Source organism: Stegastes partitus, unplaced genomic scaffold (genome assembly GCF_000690725.1).
Source record: "Stegastes partitus isolate 25-593 unplaced genomic scaffold, Stegastes_partitus-1.0.2 Scaffold491, whole genome shotgun sequence".
Classification (NCBI taxonomy): Eukaryota; Metazoa; Chordata; class Actinopteri; family Pomacentridae; genus Stegastes; species Stegastes partitus.
The window spans coordinates 453500-463738 of NW_007578222.1; the positions used below are offsets into that span (position 1 = coordinate 453500).

Consider the following 10239-nt stretch of genomic DNA (forward strand, 5'->3'; position numbering starts at 1 on the left):
CCCGCCGCGGGTCCGCGGGCCTCCGACTGAGAAACTCTGTCATGCGGAGCAGCGGGGAAGGAAACAAAGTGAGCGAGAGACGGCTCATTTGACTAAAGCGGGAGGCGGCGGAGACATCATCATCATCATCATCATCATCATCAGTCACCCTCCTCACCCCGGGGCGGCGATGACGTCAGCAGGGCTTTATAAGAGCCGCCGGTACCGGACGGAGGCAGAAGCTGCTCCGGTGGACCGACAGACAGACAGACCGACAGCCAGACAGCCAGACTGACAGACCGGTGATGAAGATGTCCTCCTCCTCCTCCTCCTCGCTCCTCCTGCTGCTGCTCACCTTCACCGCCTCCATCAGCTGCTCCTCCGCCGCGCAGAGAGACTCCAAACTCCGCCTGCTGCTGCACCGGAGCCCGCTGATGGGCTCCAAGCAGGTCCGGCACACACACACACACACACACACACACACACACACACATAGAGACACACAAACTCACACAGATGCACAAAGACACACAAAAAACTCACAGAAATACACTCAGAGAGACACAAATGCACAACAACCTACAGACACACAAACATCACACACCGACATGCAAATACACACATAGACACACACTTTGAGACACAGACACACAACAAAACATACAGAGATACACAAAAAGACACAGAAATCACACACCAACATGCAAACACACACACACACACACACACACACACACACAAAGTCACAAAATCACACAGACGCACACAAACAGACACACACCAGCACAGACAAACACACATTCCATCAGACGACTCGTTCAGCCTGAAATCAGTGATTTTAATCTGAATTTGTTCAAAGTTCTCGTTTCTAAACGACTGACGTTAAATAAAACTGAATAATAACCAGATTTAAACACTATTCATGGATTAAACTGTTGAATTCAACTTTCATTTATCTCTGACATTTAACAGATTCTTTAAGTTTAAGACGTTTTAACGAGAACATGTCGACTAATTAATGACTTCTGATGTCTTTAGATCATAAATATCTCATGTTAGTGCTGCAGCTGCTGAAATGTGTTTTTATTCAATGTGAAGCTGCTGCAGCAACATTTCAACAAAAGATTGAACTTTTATTGGAACTTAAACTGTGATTTAGGCTAAAAACATGTTTCCTGACAGACAAAAACACAACAAATGATCCAAAAACTAATTCAGCTTCTGGAAAATTCAGCTTTATTTACCGATCGATAGACGTATTGATCTGATTGAACCTGCAGGACAACAAATAACTCAGAAATAAACAGAATAAAAGACAAAAAAATCCTCGATTTGGTGCAAAGTTCAGCTTCTGTTGAAACGATTCAACTTTAAATCCAGATCAAAGTTTCTGGTTTTAGTCAGAAGTTGACGCTGAAGCTTCTTCTTCTGACAGAAGAAACAGAAACAAGCTGCTAAAGACCTGAAATGTTTGTCTGCTGCTGAAAAGAACAAAAAAATCTGATTTAAATCCTGAACTTTAAACACAAACGATCGAGTCTGAAGCGTCTTTAGTTCCTTTGTTTCTCTGCACTCGACTGAATTCTGCAGAATCCTGTTTGGTTGTTTCTGGAGTTTGTGTTTTAGCAGAAATCAGACGTTCAGAAGGAACAAATGTTCTTATTTCTGCTCTTTGGTTTGAACAAATCAAATGAAAACTTAAATATTTTAGCTGATTTTAGATGCAGCAGCTCTGAACGTGTTTCTTTATCGTTAAATCCTGACCTGAGACCAACAGTCGAGTCTTCAGCGTCCTGATTTTCAGACGTTTGAAGCTAAAATGAGGCTTTTTGTGGATCTGAGGAGCTTTCTGCCTCAACGATCACATTTCACCGCTTAACTGGATGTTTTCTGTCGTTTCGCTGCAGCTGCTCAGAAATCAGCGACTTCTTCTGATTGAATCGTCTTTAAAATGTTCATTAAACTTGTGCAGAATGTTTCTGATAGTTTGTGGAGAAGCTCGACGTGGTTTAATATCAGCTGATCGATGCTGAAACGTTTCGTCTCTGCAGGATGATCGTCAGACTTTAATCAGATCAGCAGCTTCAGTTCAAACAGAAACCATCTGGAAGTAAAATAAATCACATCTGAACTCGTCTTGTTGAGTTTTACAGAAAATTGTTGAACGTTTACTGACTAAAATCATTCATCTGATCGTTTTTACACAAAATAAATCATTTATTAGGAAACAAGAACATGAACGTCTTTCTTTGGATTTTTATTTATTTATTTGCCTTTTTGGCAAATTAAATAACTGCATGCACGTAAATAATACAATTAAAGTTACTTTAAATTTAAAATAACTGAACAATTTAATATTATTTTATATTATTTTCTCTGTTTGGTTCAATTACGGCTAATAAATAGTAAAATAATCACAAAGAAACGGCATTAATTTCATTTTAACCCTGAAAAAAAAAAGGAATTTAAAAAGAAAAAATTACAAATAATTTGTTCTTTTACGTTTGACCATAAAATTCTTACTGTATTTAAATCAGCAAAAATATAATTATTATTTTACAGATGTTTTGTCATTTAAAAGAAAAAAAACACGTGTATTAGGGGATTTTAAATAAAGCTAAATTATTATTTAAAAAAAATATCATTTTACAGATTCTCCCTGTTTTGTTAAATTGCAGAAATATTTTTTTTAATTATAGAATTAAAGTAATAATTTATGTCAGCAATAATAAAACAGCCTGTAAATGATGTTCATATCAAAAATGATCATAAGTTTTACTGTTTTTTGTATTTAAATCAGCAAAAAAATCCAATTATTTTACAGATAGTTGGTTCTTTTTAAATAGTTTTTTAACGTATTTATTGTGACGAGCTTGCCGTCAGGTTTTTATGCTTTTTACAGGTTTTGTCGTTTATTTTTGATTATTTTTTTAACTGTTGTTTCCTAAAATGTGCCTGAAGCTTCAGACTCTCTTTTTTTTTTATTTTTTAATAATAAGTCACATTTAAACCACAGGAACTCTGAGACAAACCGTCTGTGTTTTATTCTCCAAACTCGTGTGAAGCTTCAGACGTTCGGCTCAAACTCTGAACAGCTGAACGTGGAGGATCTCAGTTTAAACAGATTAAATGTCGTCGCTTCAATAAAAAGACGCTTTTATGAATTTAACAAAAGCAGCAGCTTGAATTCAGTCGAATCAGCTTCATGTCATAAATGTGAGTTTCTCTGATTTCTGCTTCGTTAAACAAAAAACATCAAACGTTTGTTGAACAGGTTTTATTCCCTCAAAGTGATTTTCTGTCCTGCAGTTTAGTTTTAATTCATCTGAGCTTTTATCAGGTAAAACGAAGCTGTCGTCACTAAATCGACTTTTATTTATCCTGGTTTCAGCACAAAGAAAAACAAGAAAAACCTGCGTTAAAAAAAATGTTAAAAAGCAAAATAATTAAACCCCAAAGAATTAAAATGTAAAAACTGATTCTGTCAGGATCTCTGACACGCCATTAAATACCTGTAATGTTTTTGTATTTTATCATCGTTATTGTTGTAATAATTTTCTTTTTATTAGTCTCCAGTAGCAGCTTCTCAAACAGGAATATTTGCTGGTTTTCCAAGTTTTGTAAAAAAAAAAAAAAAATCTTCAAAAAAAAAACAAATGGTGGTGGTAGCTGTGATTGTAGCCACAGCTGCTCTTGGGCAGACTGACACATGCATGACAAATGTCCCTCTTTTCATATTTAAAAAAAAAAAAATCTTCAAAAAAAAAACAAAACAAATAATAACAAATAAATAAACTAAACAATTAATAATAAAACTTTTTTTTTTAAAAACAGGGGAAAAAAATCTCAAATAAAATATAAGAAATGAACATAATGTCTGAAAAAAAATGTTAATGACATGTTGAAAAATAATTAAATATCCCAAATAATAATAAAATGTTCAAAAAAAATGAGTAAAATGTCTTTAAAAAATCCCCAAAATGAGTAATATAATAAAAAACCTCCATCCAGACCGATTAACGTCTTTATTTTTTACATAATTCATGATTTTAATGGAACCTAATTGGACTTTTTTACACTTTTCCTACAAAACAGACAAAAAAACACGTCGTCAGGTCATTTAAAAAAAAAAAAAAAACACCTTAAACTACTAAAAAAGTACAAATATATGATAAAAATCCCTGCCATCAAATATAATAAAAATATAAACACCAAAGATGATTATTTACAGTTTTCAGACTTGTTTCTGTTTATTTCAGCTCAACCTTTAGAGGAAACTTCAAATGCAGCAACAATCATCATCATTCAGAGATTTAATGGGATGAAGAAGTTTGATGTGAACAATAATAATAATAATGATGGTGTTAATGTGTTCCAGGACATATCTCGCTCCTCGCTGGCCGAGCTCCTCCTCTCCGACCTGCTGCAGGTGGAGAACGAGGCTCTGGAGGAGGAGAACTTCCCTCTGGCCGCCGGAGAACCCGAAGACATCCACGTGGACCTGGAGCGAGCCGCCGCCGCCGGGACCGGACCGCTGCTGGCGCCGAGAGAGAGGAAGGCCGGCTGCAAGAACTTCTTCTGGAAGACCTTCACCTCCTGCTGAGCCTCCTCCTCCTCCTCCTCCTCCTTCATCCTCCTCCTCCTCCTTCCTCCTTCATCCTCCTCCTCCTCCTCAGACGCTGTACAGAAACCGATTAGTTTGGAAGATTGTTTAGATTTTTCTGAGCTGATTCTTTCTGAATGTATGAAACTATTTTTAATTGTTGAATAAAATCTGTTTGAGACAAAAACGTACCTGCTTCCTGATGATGATGAAGATGATGATGATGAAGATAAAGAGCTCGTTATTAAAAATCGAGGTAATAAAATTAAAGCCGATGGAGGCTAACGAGCAGACGGGTTTCCGTGGCAACCAGAGGAACAGATTGAACTTTATTGACGGCTGCAGGCTGAATCCGTTCAGTCCGCCGTAAACAGAACAAAATGAGTTCATGAAGTCGGTTTGAGGACCAACTAACGAGTCGGTCTGTCATAAAATCTGCAGTTTCTGAGCTTCACTTGACACGAAAGCAGAAAGCAACAGAAAAAAATGCACATTTGAGAATCACAAGAGCAAAATAAGATAAAAGAAAAGCGTGAAACCACAGATAAAGTGTCGATTAAAACTGAATAAACCTGTAAAATATCTGAAAAACTATTAACAAAATGTCCAAAAAAGGTAAATATTCAAAAAAATATGATTAAAATAAATAAAAGATAACAAGGAAATGAATAAAAATCTGAAAATCTCCATAAAACGTGACGTTTTTCAGGCTCCTGACCTCGTTAATGTTTCATTTACCTCTAAGCTGCTGATTTTAATGCAGCCTTCTTGTACTTTTAACTTTTCACAGTTCGATATCAAACTTTTCCTGCTCTACAACAACATACACATAAAAACACGTCATGCTTCACGTTAATCTTCAAGTTTTCTGCGTCTCAATCTGGTTCAACTTTACAGGAATCTTAAAATGCTCCTTCATGCAGTAAAAATGTTAATAATCCGGTGATTTAACACTAAAAACACTTTAAAAGGGCTTCGATTGGGCACGGAAATGTGTGTCATCAGCGTCGCCATGGAAACTGAAGGTGTTCCCAAGTGGCAGCAGGTGAAGGTTGAAAAGTGGAGGATCCACAATAGAACCCTGAGGAACACCACGACTCATTTCATAGCTTTGAAATGTGTTTGAAATAAGACCTGAAGAGGTTCTGTGGCTTTATGTGGTCACTTTGTGTGTTTTAGTGGTTGGTTTGTGTCTTTTTGTTCTTTTTATTTGCATCCTTGTGGTCGTTTTGTGTCTGGTTTTGATAGTTTTGTGTCTCTTTGTCGTCATTTTGTCCTTTTTTGTTGTCATTTTCCATCTGTTCTTGTTTTGATTTGTGTCTTTGTGGTACTTTTGTGTCTTTTTATGGTTTATTTTTGTCTCTTTAACATAATTTTGTGTCTCTGTAGTTGTATTGTGTGTTTTTATCATAGTTTTACGTCTGTTTTTAGTAGTTTTGTGTCTCATTGCGGTTGTTTTGTGTCTATTTTACATCATTTTGTGTCTCGTTGTGGTCGTTGGGTTTCTTTACTTATCAACTAGAAAACTACAAAAAATACGTTGAAATGAGCTTTTTCCAAACATTTCCAGACTTCAGTCAGAGTCTCTGCAGCAAACGTTCGTCTTTTTAAGCGATTAAACTCAAAATATTTTAACAGAATCTTTAATGAGACGTGAATTTGTAAACATGTTATAATAAGAAATATGAAATGTGACGATTACACGGCAGCAAAAGCAGCTTCTTTCATAATAAAGGCTTCTCTTTTCTTTTTTTTAGATTTATTTTCTCACATTTTACAGGTTAACTGGAGACTCTTTGTTATTTTGGAGGCTTTCGTCAGTAAAAGCAGAGAAAAAATCTACAAATAAATGGATCCAGTACAAGAGCAGCGCTTCATAACAGCTCCTAAATGTCAGAAACTCAAGCTGAGGACGCTTCAAACTCAATTAAACCCAAAATGTTCCACAGTTCTGACTTCCTGTTGGTTCTCTGCTCATCTGAGTCACATTTGAAAGGATTTAGGGTCAAATAACTTCACAAGAGGCTGGAGTTTTGCACATTATTTGTGTTTATTTGTCGGTTTGCAGGTTAATATTTTGTGATTTTGGTGATTTCAGCTCTAAAAACAACAGAAAAAACCCACAAATATCAAAAGAAATGTCAGACATGTAGAATGCGGAAACTTGAAACGTGATTATTTGTGTTTAAAGTCGCCTCAGTTTCACATTTAATGTCGTTTAAACTGACGTTGGTGGAGACGGACGAGAGGAGTGAGCTGGAAACATCTGTCCTGATGTTAGAGTCAGCNGTGTGTGTGTGTGTGTGTGTGTGTGTGTGTGTGTGTGTGTGTGTGTGTGTGTGAAGCAGCTGCTGCAGTCAGATTAGCAGCTCCTTTCACTCATTAGCTCTTTGTTAAGAAAAGCTTTCAGGAATTAGAGCTTAATGGCACCTGATGACTGACTGACAGAGTCTCGGGTCACATGACCACGTCTGAGGTCACGTGACCCGTCAGTCCTCAGGAGGAGGAGGAGGAGGAGGAGGAGGAGGAGGCGATGATGTGAAGAACTTCTTCCTCGTCAGACGGCCTCAGAGCTGGATGAGTCACGGTGAACATCTGGACTCGGCAGTGACATCGAGTTAATTTCGGTCTCCGGTTAAAACCTGCAGCTGCATTCCTGAAGATAAAGTCACGTCTGCACACAAACAGTTTGGTCCTGATGGTTGTTCTCATGTCTGTTTACGTTCTCAGTCTTCCAGGTGTTTTTGTTTTTAACTCTCCACCTTCATCTAAGAGGCGTCTCTGAGTCTAACCGACAGCTGAGGTCCCAGATATGAACTGTGATCCCCAAACACGAGACTAAAGGCCTTCAGCCACCTTTAAACCACCTGCTGACGGATTTCTAAAGGTGTTGAAGTGATCAGACTCTATGTGGGGTAATGACCTGTTGTAGGGAAACTACCTGGTGGAGGATTTTTTAATGTGTTGATAGCAAAGAAAACTGTCTGGTGAGGGATGACTTGGAGGGTTAACACTAGAAACTACCTGGTGGAGGATTTTTTAATGTGTTGATAGCAAAGAAAGTGTCTGATGAGGGATGACTCAGGGTGGTAATGGCTAAAACACATCTTGGTAGAAATGACTTGTTGTGTTGGTCGGTTGTGAAACTACCTGGTGTCTGATTTCTCAATGTGTTGATAGCAAAGACACTCTCCGATCACTCGTGGTGAAACCACCTGGGGAGGGATAATGTGAGGTATGAATAGTGAGTAAACTACTTGGTGAGAGCCTTGAAGCGATCAGACTCCATGCAGGGTAATGACTCGCTGTGGTAATAGTAGAGAGACGACCTGGTGGGGGATGGACTGATGGGGTAGTTGGTGGTGAAACTGCCCAGTTGGGAGATTTGTCAGTGTGTTGATAGCAAAGAAACTGTCTCATGATGGATGATGTGGGATGTTTACAACTAGAAACTGCTTTGTGATGGAAAACTGAAGGTGATCAGACTGTATGAGGAGTCATGACTTGTGGTAATAGTAGAGAAACTACCTGATGGGAGATGATTCATGGTGTTAATGGCGACTAAGCTGCCTGGTGGTGGGTTAGCCAGAGTGACTACCTGCTGGAGAAGAGCTCAGAGTGTTGACTAAACTAAAAAGCTGCCTGGTGAGCGATTGGTCAACGTAGGAGACGACTCAATGTGTGAATGATGGCGATACCTGTGGGGGTTAAAGGTGTGGAAGCTGTTCAATGAGTAAACATTGGAGGTGTTGATGCCTGGTGGGGAACTACACAGGATGGTCTACAGGACACCTGGTGAGGAGGTCCAACTGCTCCAGATGTTAAAACTTCCTGGTGAGGACGACTGGACGAGGTCATGGTTGTGAAACTAACCAAGATGGTAACGGTGGAGAAACGTTGTGCTGGTTTTGCTTTTATTTGGATGTTTTTAGTCTCTATGTGGTCGTTTAGTGTCTTTTTAGGACCATTTTTTGTCTCTTTGTGGTTGTTTTGTTTCTCTGTGTTGTTGTTGTGTGTCTTTGTAGTTGTTGTGTGTCTTTGTGTTTCTGGTCATTGTGAAGCTCTCGGTTGTTTGATCTCTGGCTGCTGATCCACCTCTGGTTTAAACTCTGCGAAGAAATCACAAAAACAATCTCTCAAAAACGTCTAGAATGAATGTTCTGATGTTAACGAAGCGACATCATGCGACTCATTCTTCTACATGTTGAACACGTGTGACACACAAACAGTCCTGGAACTTTCCGATCGGCCCGCATCCCTTCAGTCCAGTCAAAGATCCTGTCTGTTATCAGTTCACTGAAGGATCCTGCATGTTGGAAAGTGATGCAGCCGTTTAAATGTGATCTCTAGAACTCCTGAGGCAGTTTGGAAGCTGAGCGACTGACGTAACCCGACACCTTCATCATCTTCGTCACCTTCATCCCGCCGTCGTCTTCGGCGGCGGCTCTTGAGGTGAGTCTGCAGGTGTCTTCAATCTCCGACAGGAACTGCGCTGATGTCACGCACCTCTCGGCCTCGTTAGGAAGCGAGCGTTTCTTAATAAACAGGAAGCGGCAGCTGCAGCCGCACAAAGGGCCCCCAGCCGCCAATCAAACCCTCAGCCAATCAGACGGCGGCGTTTAAACGGCTTCAATAAAAACCTTAATGAGCTTTAATTACAGCTGAAAGCTCCACTGGAAGACGACACTCGCCGCCTCTTAGCCGCTTTAGTGTGTGTGTGTGTGTGTGTGTGTGTGTGTGTGTGTGAATAGCTGCTGATGACGTGTTTCACCTTAAAAAAGACGATTCATTGAAAAACAAAAAGACGACTAATCGCCTGCCGTGTGCAGACACACACACACACACACACACACACACACGCGCGCGCACACACACACGCTGAGGAGGAGGATGATGTCACAGAGGTCGGAGGTCAAACTGCCATCGCCACGTCTGGACCAATCACAGAGCGCCGATAACAGGGGGAGACAAAGCCGGTTGCCGCGGCGACGTTATCAGCATCCTCCAGGTTCTGGAGGTGAGTCAGAGCGGTGCATGATGGGTAACGACGGCCGGCGTGGGTCCAGTCTGCAGGTGGACGATAGAAACTTCATCTTTCAGAGAGTCGATCCACACAACCAGGTTTAGAGAGTCACAGAGACGCACAACGACACACAAAAAAGACACAAAACACGACAAAAAGACACAAAACTTCCATAAATGGACAAAAATAAAAATGGACACAAAATAAACACAAAATAATAGCAATAAAGAAACACAAGAACACTGCAATAAGACACAAAACAGCCAGAAAAGAACACAAAATAAACACAAACACACAACATCCATCCATCATCTCTACACCTTAATCCTCACTAGGGTCATGGGGGGCTGGAGTCTATCCCAGCTGACTCAGGGTGAAGGCTGGTCCACCTGGACAGGTAACCAGTCTAAAACTGAAGAGTTTTACTTCATAAGTCCTTCGTCTGATGTTTCCTCCTTCATTGAGATACAAGGAAGGAAGGAGGTAAAAAGGAAGGAAGGAAGGAAGGAAGGAAGGAAGGAGGTAAGAAGAGAAGGAAAGAAGGAATGGAGGAAGGAAGAAAGGAAGTAAGGAGAGAAGGATGGAAGGAGACAAGGAAGGATGGAAGGAGAGAAGGAAGGAAGGAAGGAAGGAA

At 39.8% G+C, this 10239-nt stretch overlaps 1 protein-coding gene across 1 annotated transcript; it reads left to right on the top strand.

The window, feature by feature from the left end:
• Positions 1–284: 284 nt before the first annotated feature.
• Positions 285–4582, top strand: sst1.1 (somatostatin 1, tandem duplicate 1). The gene is made up of 2 exons (XM_008287234.1): positions 285–428; positions 4358–4582. Exons 1-2 carry the CDS (start codon positions 285–287, stop codon positions 4580–4582), a joined length of 369 nt encoding a protein of 122 aa, XP_008285456.1.
• Positions 4583–10239: the final 5657 nt, after the last annotated feature.

Coding starts and splice junctions, on each gene's coding strand:
- sst1.1 (XM_008287234.1), top strand. CDS start 285: ATGAAGATGTCCTCCTCCTCCTCCTCCTCGCTCCTCCTGCTGCTGCTC. Junction 429..4,357: donor CGCTGATGGGCTCCAAGCAG/GTCCGGCACACA, acceptor AATGTGTTCCAG/GACATATCTCGCTCCTCGCT.